Here is a 22,767-nt window from a genome sequence, read left to right on the forward strand (position 1 = left end):
CTTATATTACTTTTTATTTTTCGTAACCTTACTTTTTGTTTAATCATATATATTATAATTTTATATAGTATATATATAGCATGTGTATAAAGAGAAAAAGTTAGGTAGTTAATAATAATAAAATATATTTTTACATACTCGCAGGTAAACCTTTCTTTCGTTCTTTTCAATTATATTTTCTATGGATAGTGTTAATTAAAAAAAAATATAAATGATTTTATATGTTATGGAACCTGTTGATGCGGCTCTTTTGATTTTAGAACATTTGGGATATCTCTCTCCCACGATAACTACTATAAAATACATACTTAAAATATTGCTTTAAATAATTTCAAGTTTTTAAGCCACTTATTAATGCAATCTTGCAAAACATAAATAAACTGGTTGGAATATTGTTTTCAATTTATATTTTGAATATATTTATTTTCAAAAGATTCGAACACATTTATAAAGATGAATATACAATATCAGAAATAATTCACCTGCTACTTAAATTAGATTAGCTATGGATATAATTATAGTTAACACTTCTTTTCTTTCCTTAGTTATTCAGAATATAATATACTATCTTTAATACTATAAGTATATTAATCTTTTATTGAATCCTCATTAACTCTTTTTTTTATATTCCTCAGTTTCTTCATCCGAAATCCTTTTAACATATTTCAAATTACTGATCATAGCGTGATATTAACCTTATACTTACAAATAGCTTTCTTTCTGATTGATTTTATAAATTCACTTCTTGCGGTTTCTCTAAATATAAACGGGACATAACGTCAGACATTTTATTCTCTTTTTCAACCCTATACTTCCTGTTCATGGTAAAATAACTAACTGTAAGTAGGCCCTTTTGTAATCATAGGCGAAAGTATGCAAATTATTTTCTAAAATATATTATATTTTTAAAAATGTTAAGAATCAAAGTTGGGTATTGAAAATTGAATCCTTTGCTTAGGGTGATTTAAAAGAAATTTTCAAAAATTTACTAAAAAAGCTTAATGGATTGCAATAAACTCTCTATCTCAGTTGGGGGTGGGGAGATTAAATATTAGAAGGTAAATGATGCTTTCTCGGGGTCGGGGCCAAAGGGCCTCCAGAGCCCCCAGCTTTGAATTATGAAGGTAAATAGCAATATAATTTAACAATTTTTTAATCATATTAATTATAAACATTTAATAAAGTGACAAAAATTCAAATTAAATATAAAAATACTTATAAAAATACTTATAAAAATGATAAGATTAAATTTTACTTTAGGTTTAATAACAATAGAATATTAATATAGTTAATTAATAAATAATTTTTAAATATAATTTTCAAATTCCCATTTTTGAGATGGAACATCTGCGCAATCGTTAAGAAAAAGATCTTGACCAGATTGTCTATTGCCCATATCCAAACATTTTTTAGTGAATTTGTGTATTAATTGTCCACCCTAGACGTTTATTTATTGTGAAAACAAAAATTTAGAGCTTTAAGAGTAAGGGGGGGGGCATAAAAAAATTAATAGAAACTTTGTAAATTATTTGTAAGAGTATAAATAAGAGTTTCTCTTAAAGAATTCCTTTTCATAATTTTCAGATATATTATGTCAATGGGATGAAGCCGGAAGAGGATTGGAAAAGGACACGATAGATGAATTCCCCAGATGTTATTAATTATCGTAAGGCTATGTCCTGAATGTTTTTTAAAAAACCTCAAAATTTATAAATTTTCGCAAATTAATAAAATTATAAAACATGTGCAAAATCTTTCATTATTTTTTAAGTTTTACAAAAATTAAGATATAATGAAACGAAAAAAACGAAAAAAAGAAAGAAAAAATAAACGAAAAATAATAAACAAAAATGAAAAAAACACAAAAAAAAGAGAATAAAATACGAAAAATAACAATGCCAATGCCACTAAATCTATTATAATGATCCTCAAAAAACGTCAATCAATTTAGCCAATAGTTTTCTTTTAAAAAATATTCGTCCATAAAAATCATCATAGCTTATTCGGTCCAATGATAATATCATACCAAATTCAAAGATTCATGCACTTAAGTTACCATTTCATTCACTTCACATATCATAAATTATTTTCTTATATATCCTAAACATAACTAGAATTTTTACACAATCTTATATTAATATTACATTTCTTACATAATTAATACATATATATTAAATAAGTTTTTTAGGATATCTCATAAACAGAATTATAGGAAAAGAAAAAAAGCAATAATATCTAACAACCAAATATAATTTTTCAGTTATTTTATAATTATATTATTTTTTATATTAGCTTTAAATAAATTAAAAGATAACCTATCACGGATGGTTATTATTATGTTTCTCCTTATATATAATTTGTGCTTTATGATAAAACTTGCAAAATAAATTAGTAATTCCAATAAAAGGTCGTTATATAAAACAAAATAATAATCAAGTGAAGTTATCTGTTTATATATTTAGAAGAATACAGGTAATCATTGCCTGATGAAGAGGAAATGAGATACTTGAAATTGAAAGCTGTATATGATAAATATATGATGTATCAGATAATTTTAATTTGATTTTTAGCCAAATTATTTGACTTCTTTATAGGGATTGGTTTAATTATCAAATGTTGTAAAATATTTATGCCTTCAACTTATAATCTTTATATTCAGCCTTTGAAATTTTTGGGTCTTGATCCTATATACTCAATGCAACCATAAAAGGTATGTTATCTGTAAAAAAAGTTTAAATAATTTAACTAAAATCAGATTAAACCTGTTATAGATGTTAAATAAAATGACATTTAATATTATTTAAAATAAAATTTAATTAAAATAAAATTTAATTAAAATAAAATTTAATTAAAACAAAATTTAATTAAAATAAAATATAATTAAAATAAATTTAATAAATAATAATTATAAAAATATAATATAAAATAATTTAAATAAATTATGGCGACAATTCAGCGCGTATCTATTACAGTTGCAATTTATTATATATTACTTAGTATAAAAAAATAAGGATGATTAAATAGAAATCATTTTGAATTTTGGTCCTATTAATTATTTCTCCATATTTATTTTTACAAAAATGTCAATTTTATTTACTAAATGTGTAATATCAAAAAAAATTAACAACCAATATTTATACCTATTTCTTTGGTTGATCAATTTACCACATAAGATATGTTGATTATTAGCCAATGTTATGTAAGCCGAAATTTTGAAGAAAGAAAGAAAAAGAAAGGTTTGGACCTCTATCTCGAATCTTACATATTATTTTGGCTGGAATTTAAACTGACCGTTTTTAAAAATAGACCCAGCCATGATTCAAAAAAAATCAAATAAGACTGAATCATTTTTTAGATTTATTAAAAATCCTTAAATTCTATTAATCTTTTTTAAAAAAAAATAATTATACTTAGGCTAATTTTTTCTATTATATAAATCAAAAATTAAAAGTGTAATATCAAAAAAAATTAACAACCAATATTTATACCTATTTCTTTGCTTGACCAATTTACCACATATGGTATATTAATTAGTACCCAATGTTATGTAAGCCGGGATTTTGGGCATAGAAGAAAGAAAGAAAAAGAAAGGTTTGGACCTCTATCTCGAATCTTACATATTATTTTGGCTGGAATTTAAATCGACCGTTTTTAAAAATAGACCCAGCCATGGTCCAAAAAAAATCAAATTAAGACTGACTCACTCTTAGATTTAATAAAAATCCTAAAATTCTATTAATCCTTTTTAAAAAAATATTATGCTTAGGCTAATTTTTTCTATTATATAAATCAAAAATTAAATGTGTAATATCAAAAAAAAAAATTAACAACCAATATTTATACCTATTTCTTTGGTTGACCAATTTATCACATAAGGTATGTTGATTAGTAGCCAGTGTTATGTAAACCGAGATTTTGGGCATATTACTTATCAGGGGGGTATATTATTTTTTTAAACTTTTATAATTTTATTTATTTTTTTAATTATCTAAAATTAGGCGTGAAAAGTGGATTTAAGAACATTATAGTACTTATCAGGGGGGTATTTTGGGTTTATTTTAAAAAAAAGATTGATTAAGATTGTAGCCAAAATAATATATAAGATTAGAGATAGAGGTCAAATCTTTCTTTTTCTTTTTTCCTTCTATGCGCAAAATCTCCAGGCTTACATAATATTGGCTACTAATCAACATACCTTATAATGTGGTAAAATGGTCCATTAAAGAAATAGGTATAAATATTAGTTAATTTTTTTCGATATACATTTAGTAAATAAAATTGGGATTTTTGTAAAAATAAATATGGAGAAATAATTAATAGGACCAACATTCAAAATGATTTCCATTTAATCATCCTTATTTTTTATACTAAGTAATATATAATAAATTGCAACTGTAATAGATACGCGCTGAATTGTCGCCGCGCTCAATTGACGTTGCGCTGAATTGTCGCCGCGCCGAATTGACGTTGCGCTGAATTGTCGCCGCGCCGAATTGACGTTGCACTGAATTGTCCTCGCGCCCTAATGACGCCGCGCCGAATTGTCGTGCGCTGAATTGTCGCCGCGCCGAATTTTCCGCGCCGAATTGACGTGGAACCTTTAATTTCAGATCTCTTTCCTCTTCATCAAACATTGAGTATCTATATTCTTCTATAAACCAGATAACTATGAACCATTCACGATAGTTATTTTATCTTTCATTTTGCCCGTCAAGATGATAGTGAAATCAGAATTTCCTCCTTTATTCATTGATGGATAATTTAGAAATATCCCCTTTATTCTTCTGATTAATCCATTATCAAAATGAGGATAAAATTCCTATTCCCCAACATTTTTGATGAGAGGTGTGATTCAGATATTTACCTTTATATTTCTAATTTATCTATCAAATAAAGTGGAAATTTCTAATCATATTTAAAAAGTTCTAATAAACGGGAGGAGATGGATGTTTGATTTTTGGGACATACTAAACAATTGACATTAATAATCTACATTATCTTTAACTAGCTGATAGCTCGTCAAGAATAACGGACTTTCAGAATATTTTCCTCATTTGATGATAAATAATATATTTCACCTTTATTTTATGAGGGGAATCAGGCCCAGCACGAATATTTAAAAAAAATATTATAGGCATGGCATATAACAGAGCGGGCCTGTAGGTCTCTGATTGGTTTTAATTATAAAAATGTTAAATTTTATGTATAATTTTTAGTAGGTATAAAATTTATTATATTTACAAAAGTAGGGGAGACTGCTGTTAGTCGAACCAATTTTTACAAAATTGGCTATAGCTCCTGTTTTTTATAGATAATATAAAAAATAATATATAATTGGATACCTAAAACTATACTCTATAAAGGTGCCTTATAAAAAATCTTAAGAATATAATCATTTTTTTTTAATTTTATTTTTTGTAAAAGTAAAAATTTTGTTCCATAAGCCCCAATAGTATGGTAAGGCAAACCACTTCAAGGGGTTTCCTAAATCATTGGTTTTTTAGGCCATAATAAATTGAAATGCATTTTTATTTATTAATAATGATATGTATAGAATAATTTTATTGCTTTATTGTTCAAAATATCATAATACTTATAAATTAAAAGCTAATTATATATAAAAATTGAAACTTAATTTTGGCTAATTTAATTAACATTTTGGACATAAAATAACATGAATTTTAAGAAGAGATTAAGATTTCTTAGCATAAATCCTAAATACCAATCATAAACAGCCATGAAATTGACTTTTCAAGATTTTAAAATTTTTTTCATTATTAACTGCCATAATTGACGTGTATGGTTTAGCAAACCCCGCTAGCTCTAAATTGACAAATCATGATTGAAATAATATCTAGATTTGATAAATACTCATTAAACTTACCCAAATTATAGAAGAGTGTTTAAACTTTGCTATAAAATTTAATTTATATATAAATTATTATATATTTTAATAAAAATTAAAGTTCCGTCATGTAAATCTTTTGAAAATTTCATCAAAAATAAAATTTTTAGTAATTAATTATTTCAAAATATTTTTTGTCCATAGATGTATACAAATGTTAACTATATTAGGATAAAATTTTAATCTTCTGGTGTATTTAATTTTAAAATGAGATTAAGTGGTTTGTCAAGCCCCGGGGTTTACCTAACCACAGTCTCCCCTACTAAATTGTAATTATATTTTATATTATTTATTTTATATAGATATTCCTACACAACAATCATTCGTAGAAGAACATTATTGTGGCTTGCTCAACACTAAGTGAGAATATTGTTTTTCTAAATTTTTTAGATTATAAATTACAAATACAAATGAATAAAAATTTATTTAAAAAGATTTTTTATTGTGCACATGAATTAAAATTACTAAATATCTTCATAAAAATATTTTATCAAAAATAATGGGAAATTTTAGAATAACCCTAAATCTAAATAAATATAAATTTCTGAATTATCACATCTCATAAGATAGGAAAATTTCTGATTCACCCATCATTGAATAAAGGATAAATCTGATTCTTCGTCATTCTTGACGGGCTATCAGCTAATTACTTTAATGTTACTTACAGATTTTTCATAAAAATTACCCAAATAAATAAATTTTGAAAAATTTATTATTCAAAATTATTAATTTTTTTAAAAAATATTAATTTATGTAAATTACGAAAAATGATTTAGAACACTATTTTATTTTTACATTAAAAATAGCTTATTTTATTTATTTTTTTCAAAATTAATAAATTTATTTATTTATATTTTTTAGACCTAGGACACAACCATATTGTTTAAAAAGGATTAACGTGCCATTTCAAAATGCTTTTTGTCTATATGAAACAGGTTTCAATTCCCACGTTATTTCACACTTCGAATGTGTAACTCTGGGTAAGAGGACTTCAATCTAACTCTCTCTTTCAAAGGGAAAAAACAAATCCGTTTTATGTACCATAGAAATTAATGGTCTCAAAAAATACAAATTTATAGATGGGGCATTTACAACATAAAGTTCCTGGATGAATTATCATTTATTTTGCCATTCAATTCACTCATAATTAGGGATAATGCGCCTAAAAATCTCGCCTATATAAATAATCAAAATTGTCAAACTCACCATGCAACTCAACCCCATTGAAAATTTCTTTGGTGTTTTAAAAAATCAATATCGATCTATATATCCTAAGTCAATTAACAGAATCCAGATAATCGACGTAATTTTCCTTTGTTATGATTTCACAACCTTCTACTCACATACCATACAATATATCGAAGAGGGAATTCGATATTTAGTAATATTATAATTCGCGCAGTTAGAAAAATAGATGTATTTTCATTTAATTTTTTTTAATTATAATATAATATAGAGTATTTTTTAAAATTAAATCAATAATAAAGTTAATTTGAATCAAAAACAAGTAACAATAATATAAAAACAAAAATGTTAGTATAATAATTCTATACAAAAAAAATATGTAAAAAGGTTTTATAAAAGTTAGAATGGTTAATTAGGAAGGAGACTTCCAATGAAATTTATGTAATTAGATTTATGAATGGTGTTGGAAAGTCTCTGCGTAAAAACCTCCCTGAGTTCATTGATATTTTTACAAATATGTGAACCAAGTTCTTTGAAGAAGAATAAAGCACGACTACCAAATGTGGCTAATGTAGAGAAGATTATAGTATAAAAATTTGTTCATTGAATATTTCTGAATATTTATTTATCTTGGACAGTTACTTGACGTCAAAAATGTTTATGTTAAGATTTGTAGGGGGGATCTACACAGGAATAGTCCCAAATTAGAAATTCCTTTTTCAAGGAATTTGGATTATGCCATTTGGACGTTTTAAATCCGATCTAAAAAGACCGCAAGGTTCTAAGATCGATGGAATCTGAGCATATTTAAGAGCACGTTGAATAATATTATTTAAATGATTGTGTCTAGGTTTACGGCCTGAGTCTGATCGGCAGTGCAGTATATGTCGTCCCTTCCAGTCAATAGGAACATTACAATCAGAGCAAAGGTGCAGTTGGGTAATTGAACAATTGAGACGAATAACAATAGCATGAGTAAGCTCATTTTTAGTGAGTTGCAATTGAAGATTGAGAGAAGGAATAGCTTCAAAAAATTTGTGCCCAACGTCGTTTAGCAGTGAAGAAAGGAGAGGATGATCGATAGGATGCATGCTTGATAGTAGAGTTTCGACGCAGCAGGCAACGACCAGAATGTCCAAATCCTTTTGTTTGCAAGTGGCATGTAAAGGGGTGTTAACATGTTCGAGATCTCGATAGAGCAATGATTTGGTGAAGGACGAATAATCAACGGGAGAGCGAAACAATAGGTTTTGTTAATAAGCAACTTGAGATAAAAGTTGTTAAAGCTAAATCAGAAGGAGATCTGATGCCAAGACCACCAAATTTTGTTGGAGGCGAAGCTTGGGTTCAAGCAATTTTTTCAAACTTAAGGTTTGGGATTTCTTCGGTTAGTCTTGATTTCGGTTTCATGAACACTTAAAGAACCAGAATATTTAAAAACAGGTATAGTCTTTAGAGAGTAAAAATGCGCGGATTATTAAAATGTTTTTAAAAGAAAAAACGATTTATTACAATAAATTAGGAAAAAGATATCTCCCAATTTACATAGAATCTCGAGAGTTGAATCCAGAAAGGTGCAAACGACCGAATTGCCACTAATCGGGGATCCTAAGTAAATTAGTTGAATGACCTTAAAATTGTGGGGATTGATGTTGGAACTGTTTAATTGGATGAATTCTGATTGCTATGATTGAAAATTAACCCTAAAGAATAACTAATCTCTAGGATTATATCGTATACCATCACCCATGTACCTGACACGGAGGGAAAGGGAGCAGGAGGAATTGAGTCTTGATCATATAATTGATTCCGAGACATTATAGCGATGGACCAAGGGGATCTTTCTGGTGAATACTTTCAATGGAGGGAATTTTATAAGAATCGAATTGTAAAGCTGATGGATATCAATAGCAAGAATTGAAAAATATGTTATATCCAGGAAAAAGCGTGTTCGAAGATTCTAGGAAAGAATTCCGCGAGAGGTTACATTTAATAATGAGTAAATATTTTATATTGTAAAAAATGTCATATTTTAGGCGAAATATCTATAGGCAAAACGTATTTTTATAGGCGAAATGGCTAGCAACCCTACTTCTATTAGTATATATGACCGTAGTGTTTAGATTGAATAATATTTGCAATTTAACAATTGAAATTGAGAAGAAAAAAATGCTTATAAATCTCAAAGATTTAAAAAAGGAACGCGTTACATTCAAAATTCGTCAAAAATTAAAAATTTGAATTATGAAACAATTTCGAATTTCATTAAATAATAGTGCTGTAAACATTTCTAAGCGTACGTTTAAAATCTTATGATAAATTTTTTTTAAAATTTAATTTAATATAAATAAGTCAAATTTTTTAACACAATATATAAGCCATGTTAAAAAATAATATAGTTTTATTTGATAATATAATTTATAAATACAATATAATATAGAGAATAAAAAGATATTTTTATTTATAAAAAATTTTTCTTATTAATTTTTAATATAAATTGTTTTTCAAAATTTTCATCTGATAGACAGGAACGCTTGGCAGTTAATACGGCATTTATACTAAAAACGCGCTCTACAGGGGCAGATAAGGGGATTGTGGTATTATACTTAATAAACAACTTTTTTAAAGTCGGGAATTTATTAAAAACATTTATTGTTTTGTCCTTTGCTTCAAAAAATTGAGATAAGTTATCCTCTTCCAATCCATCCTCTACTTCGTCGTCAAAAAAAAGGATATTTCGAAATTAACAGTTCTTGCATTATCATTTCTAGGGTTTGCAATGCATTTTTTCAATAACGCTATAAGTTTATTTTTATAGGTTAGTTCTGGGGAAGTTTTTTCAATGGCCATTGAAACTTGAATGATGTATAATTGCAGAAAGAACATATTGATCTTCATATAAATATGTTCGAATCTTTAAAAAAATAAAATATATTTAATTAATTTGATAGTGATAGGTTTAATACCTTTTATTAATCCCATTTAATACTGCGTCTATCAATGGTTGACCATATTTTAAGCAGTTATTGTTGGGGTCAAATAGCCCAAATGCATTTTTTCTTCAAATTTAATGATTTTACTTAGTTATATTATATAAAATAAAATAATTAATATTACAATCAAATGTCGTTTTAAATTGAAATTTGAAGATTTTGTAACTGATATGATACTTTTTGGACACATTTTACATTCGGTAAGTATTGAATTAGTTCCTTCAATATAGGATGTTACTGTAAAATATTTATCATATTTGGGCCATGGTAATGTCAATTCATCGGATTTTGAATTTTCAGAATCAGATAATGATGAAATAATAATATCCATGTTTATGCTAATCTAAATTAAAATATAAACAATAATATTCAAATATAAACTATAATAATGGCATGCAGGGATTCGAACCGAACCCAAACCCGGAAAAGAAAACGGGATTTTGGAAAAAAAATCTGAACCCGAACCCTGAACCCCGTTTATAAAATTTTCAAAACCCCAAAGCGAACCTGGGAATTTTATTTGAACCCAGTTCAACCAGGTTCAGTGTATTCTTTAAAATCATATATGATATTTGTATAATTTTAAATACAAATATTAACAATTTAATTGAGATTTACAATATTTTCAGATTTCCAATTAATTGAAGTGTTAATAAATTTTAAATAACTTAATCCATTTACCCCATTTTTAAATATTTTTAAATTTATTCTCAAATATTCCTATTGGAGTGTTAATAAATTTTGAACAATTCATTTACGCCATTTATTTTTAATTTTTAATTTATTCTCAAAGATTATTAATTAGAGGAAAATGAAAGTAAACAAGTCAAGTAAAAATTATTATATTGGATATTGTTAATTTAAAGAAATACATACGTCTAAATAAAATTTTTAAAATTGATACATGACTATGCTTTGTATTTTTAACTATATTTTGCCTATAAATAAAATAAAAAATTTATTTTTTATACCTAATTTATGTCTAGTTTTTTAATTATGATTTAAATATAGATTTTTTTTTATCAATTCAAAAATTCTTAAACCCAAGCTGAACACGGAACCAAACCTGGGTACAAAAATATTTCCCTGAACCGAACCAGAACCGAACCTACCTATTTTTTTAAACCCTAAACCTAACCCAAACCGAACCAGGGCAAAAATTTGGGTTCGCATACCTGATGACGTGTTAATAAAATTGAAATGTGAAAAAGGAAAAAAAGTTGATTATTTCTTAAAAAAATTCAGATTAATATTAAATTTATAAATATAAATAAAAAGTGTTTTTTAAAATTCAACGAACGTTAAATTCGAAAGCGTTGGTCATAAAAAAGGAACGCGTTCACGTTCAAACTTCGTCAAAAATAAAAGGAACCGCCGTTCATCATTTTTTTCTAAAAAAAACGAATTTGGTAATGAACGCGTTCGTTTACAACACTATTAAATAATTTAATATTTTTACTTTCGTTCAAAATTTTCAACAATTAAGAATTAATATATAAAAACATTAACATATGCCCTATTAATTGAGTTGAGATTTACTTATTATTATACAAACAAGTTACAATAATTAAATTATTATTAACTTTATAATAATTTATATATATTTTATTTAATCTATAGATGGTTTAAATCTTTTAAAATATATAATTTAAATATATAATTCTACATAGTCAATCCGCAAGTTAGGGTATTATTATTTTTTGCTTTATAAATGTGGTGATTTTTAAAGGGATCAGAACCATCATATGGATCATCACGGGTTTTAAATGGATAACAAAAAAAATTAGGGATATAATTTAAGGAATGATAATACGGTATTATCACGTTTTAACCGTGATAAAGAGGAATTTTATTTTAAAAGCGTTTTACGCGCGTTTCGTTTTATTTCTTTTTAATTTTAGTTATTTATTAATTTTTAATGTTGTTTTTTGGGCCTTATGTAATAAAAATCTATTTAACTCGAGGTCAATCTTTCACCCTTAAGGCGAGTTTAGATCTGGAGAGGGTCAGGATATTTTATTCAACACAAAATATCGACATGGGTAATAGATAATTTAAATATCTTTTGACTGGAAGTATTCATTATTGGTCTTGATGAGTATGACTTGGTCGGGGGGGGGGGAGGTGGTAAGTAAAAAATTTTTGATATGGGTATCAAATAAAATGTATTTAAATATTTTTTTATTATAATACTAATAATAATAATCACTCTAAGCGGGCGGGTCTAGGTCTTAGCAGGTCAGAAATATCTTTCAACATAAAATACCAATATGGGTATCAAATAAAAGTTAATTTAAATTTGACTGAAAGTATTCATTCTTGTTTTTGATGTATAGGATTTGGCCTGGGGGATGAATGGAGGGGGGGGGGGTAAAAAATAATATTTATTGATATGGGTATCAAATAAAAGTAATTATAATATTTTTTTATTGTAATAATAATAATCACCTTAAGCGGGCATTGGGGGGTCAGGAATATCTTTATCAACACAAAATATTGACATGGGTATCACATAAAAGCTAATTTAAATATCTTTTGACTGAAAGCATTCATTCTTGGTCTTGATGTGTAGGACTTGGTTTGGTTGGAGGTGAATAAAGAGGGGGGGGGGGGGGTAAAAATAATTTTTTTTGATATGGATATCAAATAAAGTAATTAAAATATTATTTTATTGTAATAATAATCACCTTAAGCGGACAGGTCTTGAGGGACAGGAATATTTTTATCAACATAAAATTGACATGGGTATCACATAAAAGCTAATTTAAATATCTTTTGACTTAAGGCATTCATCTTGGTCTTGATGTGTAGGACTGGGTGGGGGGGGGGGGTAAAAATAAATTTTTTGATATGGTTATCAAATAAAAGGCTATTAAAATATTTTTTTATTGTAACAACAATAATCACTTTAAGTGGGCGGGTCTAGGTCTTGGAGGGTTAGGAATATTTTTATCAACACAAAATATCGATACGGGTATCAAATAAAAGCTAATTTAAATATAGTTTGACTGAAAGAGTCATTCTTGGTTTTGATGTATATGGCTTGGTCTTGGGGGTGGAGGGGGGGGCAAAAAATATTTTTTTAGCTATGGGTATAAAATAAAAGGTAATAATTAAATAATAATAATTCTAAATGGGCTCTAGGACTTGGAGGGTTAAGAAATTTTCAACACAAAATAAATAAATAATAAATTTTTTGTCAAACCAAAATAAATAAAAATGATAGATCAAATCTATGCCTGAAATATATTGAAGCCAAAATTATCCAAATGGATGGCGAGAAACTATGGATTGAAACTAATTTGGGAAAAGTTGATCCATTTTTAAAAATTAACGTTCACAAATCAATAAAATTTAACAATTTAACATTTCTAATAAGACCATCTCCATTAACAGCATAAGGAAGTGCATCTTCTTATGGTAATTTAAATCAATTTGCAATTGCAAGAAAAATGATAAAAAGCATCGACCATATATGACCCCTGCTTATAGTGATATTTAATATTGAAGTCTAAATATATTGTATTTAAATTTTATTTGATACCCTTGTAAGTTTTGTGTTAATAATAATATTCATGACATCTTAACACCGTTTAGCGTGATAAAATTAATATAATCAAAAGATTTTTTAATTACTTTTGTTTGATACCCATATCAATTTTTATATACCCCCCCCCCATTCCCAGATTAAGTCCAACCCATTAAGATAAGTATAAATACTTTCAGTCAAAAGATATTTAAATATTTTGTGTTTATAAAACTATTCCTAACCACCCAAGACTCCCGCCTAGTTAGAGTATAATTACAATCAATAGATATTTTAATTACATTTTATTTGATACCCATATCGTTATTTTGTGTTGATAAAAATATACCTGACCCTCCAAGACCTAGACCCGCCCACCTAGGGTGATAATTATTATTACAAAAGATATTTTAATACTTTTATTTTATACCCATATCAATATTTTTTTATTTTTTACCCCTCTCACCCCCCCCCCCCCTATATTAAGTCCTACACAACAAGACCAAGAATGAATGCTTTAAGTCAAAGGATATTTAAATTAGCTTTTATTTGATACCCATATCGATATTTTGTGTTGATAAAAATATTCCTGACCCCCCACCAAGACTTAGATCAGTCCGCTTAAATTATTACAATAAATAATATTTTGATTATATTTTATTTGATATCCATATCAAAAAAAATTATTTTTCCCCCCTCCACCCCCCCCCCCCTCCCAGGCCAAGTCATACTTATTGAGATCAATAATGAATACTTCCAGTCAAAAATATTTAAATTAGCTATGATTTGATACCCATATCGATATTTTGTTTTGATAAAAATATTCCTGACTCCTCAGACCGACTCGCCCATTAATGGTAAAATGTTAACTTCTAGTTGAATAGATCGCTATCGATTGATACCCTATATTCGACATATCTACTTTCATAAGCCCCTCAAAAAACTTTGAAAATAAATAACAATAAAATTTTTAAAATATTAAAGGAAAATGCATGTATAACGCGTATTAAATTAAGATTCTTCTTTATTATGGTTCAAACGTGATAATACCGTATAGTTTTATCCTTTAAAAAATTGAATTCTTAAAAGGATCCCTTTAAAACCCGTAATGATCCCAGTAAGTTCTGATCCCTTTAAAAATTACAACATATATATTTCTAAAAATTTATATTAGTAACTTGAAAATAAACTTTATTCCATTAAAATTTATTATTTATAAAAAAATTGATTAAAACAAATAACTGACTAAATTTCTAGATTTCGAATATTTTTTTTCATTGCAAATGGTAAAGTTTTTTTTATTTAGGTTTAAATCTAAAAGCCTAATCTAAAATAAATTGTAATTTTTTAAAAAAATATTGCTATATTTTTAATAAAGCAATGGGGAAATAAATGATATCACAAATCTTATTAAAAGAAAAATATAATCTGGGATATATTTCCTTGTATAAAAATTCTAATAATGTGAAACAAATCATGATACTAAATTTAATTATAAAAATTTTATCCAAAATATAATATTTCTAAAAGAAAGGATGTTTTCATCTAGCCTTAAAATACCTTATGATATGATATTTAATTTTTAGGGGAGTAAATAAAACAATGTTCACCAATTTATTTTGATATAAAATGTGAATTGTTTAATTTAACGATGTATTGGATTTTATTGGTCTGATTTATCTATTAAGGTGATATCATTTTTAATTTAAGATTTATAGGACAAAAAAAGACACAACAAATCTAAACTAATATTTTGATATTTCCTGAGATTATTTTTAAGATGATAAATGTTGGTTTAGCTGAAGTTCAATAATTAGAATTGCCATGCAAAATTATAGAACCAAATAAAATAGAATGATCTGGTGAATATTTAGCCTTGATTCTCGAAGACTCTAGTTGTAATGAACAATATACCCAAATTATAGGTTTTGTTGACACCTATGATACCAGGAAATTTTGAGAACAAATATATTTGCTGTTATCCAACATTAGGCTACTATACAATATTGTAAACTTTTGTATAGACACATATCCATAATTATTTATTAAAACTGCTAAAAATATTTAGGAGCTTCCGGTATGTCACAAACTATGGGAAAGCATCGTTATGCAATTGCAAAATGGGTTGCATGAATAAAAGGTGTTAGTGTTTCAGAACAACCTTAAATTTCAATAAAATTTCATGTAGCATTTAAGAATTGTTGCAATAAATAATTAATTTTTTTTTAACTCGGATTTTTTTAAAATATATATTCATGTGAATTAATATTTCATATAAATTTACAAAAACAAAAATGTTTAGCCTTATTTTTCATTCATTATATGCTTTAATTTTATACTATTTACTTTTTTTTAAAATTTTTTTAAATCCCTTATTTTGCCTTTTAATTATATGGTGCCAGCCAGACGGAAAAAAAGGGAAGAAAAAGTAATTATATTATTTATTTTTTTTTTTCATGAGGATTCGAAATATTTTTTTATTTTAAAAATAAGATTCCGAATAAAACGTGGGGATTCAAGATCTCGAATCCCCATGTTGGGTTTCCGAATCCCACATGATTCCATATCCCAATACGACATTTATATTAATTTATATTTTAATATTTATTCCTACCTCTTTATTTTTAAATATATATTTAATTAATCACATTCATTTACTAAGTTATTTTATCAATTAATTTCTATTCAAGTTTTTCTTGGCATAATATTTATCTATTGTTTTCAAATTTCTAATGGCGAAATATTTATCCATCATTTTCAAATTTCTAGTCAAATAATAATTAAGGACATAAGAAATTTTTTTAAACATATTGATGATGATGAAAATTCTAGTCATCTTACAAAAAAGCACAAATAATTTTATAAAATTTTATAATTAACCTAGAAGAAAGACATATATTTTTTAAAAAGGTATTAAAGATACTGAAGTATTTTGTGAACGAGTCGTAGACATTATTGTTTAATTTATCGTTTTATTAATATCAAGAAATTATTTTACAAAAAGAAAAATCAGATATATCTAAACTATAAAAAATTCAACATTATTTTAAACATAAAAAAGATTAATAAAGATTTTCAAAATTATTTTACAGGAAAAAATAAAGTATATCTAAACTATAAAAAATTCGTCCCTTTTATAGGGAAAATAAAAGGCGCAATTATAAATTAAAATTAAATTGGCGCAAAGTGAAAAAAAGAACATTTTTGTGGAATCGAGTTGTGTTAGTTTTATCGTACATAATTGGAGATAAAACCTACCCCCCTAAACTTCCCAAAACTCAAAATATACCTTGGGAGGCAGGGTGGTCTCCCGGACCCAACGGTCTAACTCATATTTTCGGATCACCTTACTGAGGACTCCTAAAGTAAGAAATCCAGTAAAGTGAGAGAAAACACAAAAGCCATATGTTTTATTTTCACTGTGTTTAATTTAAAACAAAAGAAGGACCAAAAAGAGAAACCTTTTTTTTTTAACTTTCATTTTATTGTAAACAAAGGAGGGGTATTAAAAAAAACTTTATTTATCTTTAACATAAACAAAAGAGGGGGATTAAAAAACTTTTTCATCTTAACCATAATAAAAGAGGACAGATACCTATGATAAATATTTTATTTAATAATAGATTTTTATTCCACCCCTCAATTTTCAATATCTATAAACTTTATGTGCTAATCGAAAGTTAAAATTACAAAACATCTATTTTACTAGATGGCTATGGCTAACATATTCTATCCGAGACATTGGAGCTTATTGCAAGATATGTGTCCTGTTTGGCCCAAGATATGATGGAAGAAATTTAGTTATTAACAGTCTTGTTAAGACTCCATTCAACAAGTACAAAGATGCTGGAGAAATCTTTGATAATCATTAAAAAATAAATTATCACAAGAACTGATGATTTCTTCGAATAAATTCAAAGTGGGGATATGATTCCCATTTCATCACATATTCACAAAAATAGAATTAAAATAGCAAAAGAAAGTATATGTAATATCAAACTAACTATTGAGGCCATACTATTTTATGGGTTGTTGCCTAGCATTACCTGACCATTTGGATTCAGGAAGCTTGAATTTCAAATAATAATAATGAAGGTAATTTTCGTGATCTTGTAAAATAAAGCATTAGGGGATTCTGCATTAATGGAATGCCCGCGACAAAATATTTTAAACAGAATTATTTCTGAAACTCCTTGTCCAACAAGGAGAATTAAATTGCAAAAAGTTTGTCCAACGAGATGGAGTCTTCGCCATCAAGCAGTAACAGTTTTTATGTAGTTGAAGAGCCGATTAATGGTCTTACTGAAATATCACAATGGCCTGAAAGAGATATTTCCTCAGAAGCAAACAAATTATTGGATTCAAATACCAAATTATTTTGCTCATTAGAAAGTATTGATAAATTATTTAATTATACCTATTTTATATGACACTTTTCATAAACATGATATTGACTTGATTGAGACGATGTGAATGGCAGAGAGCATTTTATTAGAACTCAAGGAAATTAGGGCTAATGTTGATGAGTTACATATTTTATATGATATTTTTGAGTCAAAAGCAGAGTTATACAAGTTTAATATTTGTCTCCCTCGACTTGCAGCAAGGCAAGCTCATCGTCCAAACATTAATATATAGTCAGTAAAAGAGTATTATAAAATAAATGTCTTTATCCCTTTCTTAGAAACATTTATAACCCAAATAAATGAAAGGTTTTTAATTCATTAGGCAGCACTTATTACTTCCACAAAAGTCTTCCCAACCTTTTTCAGATAGTGACGGAAAAAAATAATATTTTAACAGATTTTTATCATAAGATGTTAAAGTATCTTATGATGCCTTATTAGCTGAATGCCAACTATGGTATAAAAGATTAACTATGGTTTATATAGCCCAAAAAAATACCATGGATGCTTTGCATCATTTAAAACATCTTTTAGATTTTTTTCCCAATGTATTAAAATTATTATATATATTAGCAACTCTTCCCTTTAGTACTGCAACTAATGAGAGAACATTCTCTTAAGAAGAATAAAAACATACCTAAGAAGTACACCTTCTGAATGTAGATATGGTCAGCCCTTTTGAATATTCGTAGGCATTTGACGCCAAGCACGGGTGAGAAGATTGAAAAATTAGCTTAATCTCATTTTACATTATAAATATATAATAGGCTTCTTAATAATATTATTCGTGCACATTTATCTATTAATGTGTTATATATTTTTTCATGAATACTATATAAGTTATTTCATACAAATACAAAATACCTACAATTATTCCTAAGAAACTTGTGTATTAATTTATTTCCAACATTTAAATTTTTAATACTTTATATATAAATTTTAAAGACTCAAAAAATTTAAATTTCTATTTTGGGTCATTTATTTTATAGTGATTCATATGCTGGCTATATCCACTTAATATTCTTTAATTCACATTTATTTTAAAGTTTTTTATATACCGGATTTAATTTTTCATAATTCACATTAATTTAAAATTGTATTATTTATGCTTGATATTTTTAAGTAACAATAATTTTATCTTTAAAAAAATATAGTTATCCCCCCCCCCCCAGCACCGCGTACGCCCCTGAGTACACACCTATCTAATATACTTTAACTTTTATAGGTAGATATTCTTTATTTAATAGTTAAGATTTTAGAATGATATTTATAATAGAACTTTATAAATTTAAATAAACTATATAGTAAACTATTTTAGGTAACACAAAATTTTAATTATAAAATAATATTATGGCAATTTAGCTGATTACTAAAAAACTATAATACTGATAATATTTTAACTTTTTAGAATTTTAACCCTTTGACGTCCAACTTTTTAATAATTTTTTTTTAAAAAAATTTCTATAAATTATTCATTTATACACTCCATAGACCTAAAATTTTTTCCAACTTTTAATTTTAAATAAACAGATAAAAAAAATGATGATACAATGTGACATTATCAGAGATAGTGTAATACAAAAAAATACATAATTCACTTATGAAAATCTCAAAAACACCTTTTATATTGGTTATAACATAAATATATATTACACTTCACACATTTTGTTCTGGGGTATGCATTTATGCATAACTTGCATCTTTGCCTCGTTTCGCAGGCATCCGGCCAATGACCAATATTGTCATATCTGATATCAGATATAGGAGCCATTATAGAAGAACTTTTTTTAAAAATTATCGGTCGTTCAAAGGTCTCCCTGATTTTCTTTTACTAATTTTACCTGCCGATTGCGTTAACAATATGATTTGATAAGTTTCATGAATTTATTCTCCTTTTCATGGAATATTTGCCGCCTATACAAAAGCTATGAATTTACTACACATATATATGATGAAAAATGATTCTCAGGAAGAATTTTTTACCTTTAAAATCTACTTGATAGCATTCAACAAGCATATCATGTTAATCGACTCCCTCCCATACCTTCATTTTATATTTTTAATATATTTGATCTTGGCACTTCAATAAATTTTTTGCTACTTAGTGACCTTCTTTTTACATATACTATCAGATAAACACAGACAAAGGCTGAGATGACGTGCACAAACTTATTGTCATACCATTTGACAATTATTATATTTTATTTTTTATCAACTTTACATACATGCTCCCGCGACCTTCTTTTAACGCTTTTTTAATCAGATAAGTGTGAAAATTTGTCACTTCAATTTTTGAATTCAAAATGAGTATTAAATATTTAATAAATTTGTAAATTCGGGTTTCCCAGCTAGTATCAATTATTGATGAATTAGTAAAGTAAAAATGTATTGTATTAAATTATTATTAATTATTTTTAGCTGAGATCGGTAATTAATGAACCTGAAACCTCGGCAAAAAATTATCTACAAATATTTTACGATTGTCATGTTTCAAAATTCTATAGAATCTAACAAAAGAAATATTCGCCTAATTAGTTGTAGACGCAAGTATCCTCAAACTCACTGCATCTTATATTAATGAACTAAACGAAACAAATATTTAATTTTATTTTTGTATTGATCAATAAATAAACTCAAATATGTTAAAAACAATTTTATTATCTTTATATAAAAGTTAATTTAAATTGAAGACTATATTTTTAATTTGAAAAACACAATTGTCATCTTTCCAATCATAAGATATTAGATAAAATACAAAGTTATTTTAGGTGATTGTTATATATTTATTGCTTAATTACTCGCTAGATTATGTTACAGGGTTTCCCATTCAAAAAAAGTCCCAATCATAAAAGGAAAAGTTTCAATCATAAAAGGAAGGTCCAATCAAAAAAGAAAAAGGTTCAATCAAAGAAGGAAAAGTGTCAATCCAAAAAGCAAAATTCCTTTCAAAAAAGGAAAATCGTTATTTTAAAAAAAATAATAAAGTTTTATTTTTCTTCTCATTTTTGATAATTCTTTTGTCTTTTTAAAAATAATTTATAAATTTTCCGTTATTTTTCTTCACTTCTCTGCATATTTTTAACAATTCTTTACTTTTATTTTGACTTTCATAATTTTTTCTCCTTATATTGTAATCTTTTACATACATTTCTAACATTTTCAATCTCTTTAAGTCATTTTTAATCTTTATTTTTTTTAAACTTTTCTCAATTTTTTTTCTTCTCATTTTTGATAATCCTTTTTAGGAATTATATTTAATTTTCACTAAATTTAGCAATTTTTTTTTATTAAAATTTTTTGCATATCAAATTATTTAATTATAATTACGATGTATAACACAGTAAGAAACAAAAATTTATATTAATCATTAATAATTTCCCCTCTTCTACATTTTGGAATATAGGTCTCCATATTTCTAAAATAATTTTTTGCATTCTCCTCAGATATTCCTTTCTCTCCATGCTCTATGAAACGAATTAATTCTTCCTCGTTACTGGGATTTTGATTTCTGACAAAATACTTCCATTGAAAAAAAACACATTTTCAATAATATTAAGATAAGGACTGTAAGATGGTAAGTATTTCAATGGATGCCCTCTTCTTTCTATCGATTCCTAATTGTATGATTATGATGAAATGGAACATTATCCATCACAAAAATCATATTCATCATGTTACCTTCTAAAATGATTTAATATTTCATTTACAAATTGTTAAAATATAGCGTTGCAGGGGCCATCAATAACTTCAAATATGAATATTCCTGCAATTGTGAGAGCAGTAATGATAGTATAATTCATTGTCTTTATCCCTTGAACATTTTTAATAGCCTTTTTATTTATTTGTGAATATATATATAACCGCCTCATTGATATTGAAAACCCGCTCTGATAAATATAAATTTCATATAGGCTATATCTACAAACCAATTCGCGTATCTTTACGAAACACGATATTTGATTCGGTATTTTCTCTATCTGAAAGTAGTGATACTCTTTTGAAGCTATATCATGAAAGTAATCTTGATACCGTATTTTTTGATATTTCCACATCATTTAACATAAACTTTTTAAGGATAAAGTGCAATCCAAATTTATACAATTTAATATATATTCTTCCTATTCTTGATTTGATTTCTTCCGTGCACGCGAACCTCTATTGGGCAAACTATATTTTATTCCATAGAGAATGGAGTATTTAATATTTATCACTGTTTTATAACCTACTTTAAAACATGATGCTATATTTTTAAAACTATCCTTTTTTAACGCGTCAATTATTAGAGCTTTTGTTTCACTATTAATGTTTTTTTTCCTTGTTTTTACCATATCTTCATAAATTTCTTTTTTAAAATAAAAAAATATTTCTTTTTAAAATATAAACTCAACGAATGGAAGGAATGACAAAAAAAGACTAAAATCCTTTAGATTATAACATTTACCTCATTTTGCTTTTAATTATTCATAAATCAAAGAATAAAGTTTTAAAAATAATTACAAAAAAATTTATTTACTTGCTCAAAAATATTGAATACTTCTTGCATAAATATTAAAATTTTAAAAATGATTATGTTTTATTAATTTATATATCGTTTGGTATTACAGTTCAAACTTATTTAATTTTTAAAAGGTACATTATAACCAACCGATTAATTTAATTTAGCAATTTTAATTAAATAATTTGATATGCAAAAAATTCTAATAAAAAAAATTGTCTGTTAAAAATTTAGTGAAAATTAAATATAATTCTTAA

At 26.1% G+C, this 22,767-nt stretch overlaps 1 protein-coding gene across 1 annotated transcript in view; it reads right to left on the minus strand.

Annotated features, from left to right (window-relative positions):
* Positions 1–1,306: 1,306 nt before the first annotated feature.
* Positions 1,307–22,767, minus strand: part of LOC135925609 (probable N-acetylgalactosaminyltransferase 9) — a 56,132-nt gene continuing 34,671 nt past the window's right edge. The window contains exon 13 of the mRNA XM_065461008.1: positions 1,307–1,438. Coding sequence (XP_065317080.1) covers positions 1,307–1,438 — 132 coding nt within the window. The remainder of the gene's footprint in view (positions 1,439–22,767) is intronic.

Source organism: Gordionus sp. m RMFG-2023, chromosome 1 (assembly GCF_954871325.1).
Source record: "Gordionus sp. m RMFG-2023 chromosome 1, tfGorSpeb1-WG-v2, whole genome shotgun sequence".
Lineage (NCBI taxonomy): Eukaryota > Metazoa > Nematomorpha > Gordioida > Chordodea > Parachordodidae > Gordionus > Gordionus sp. m RMFG-2023.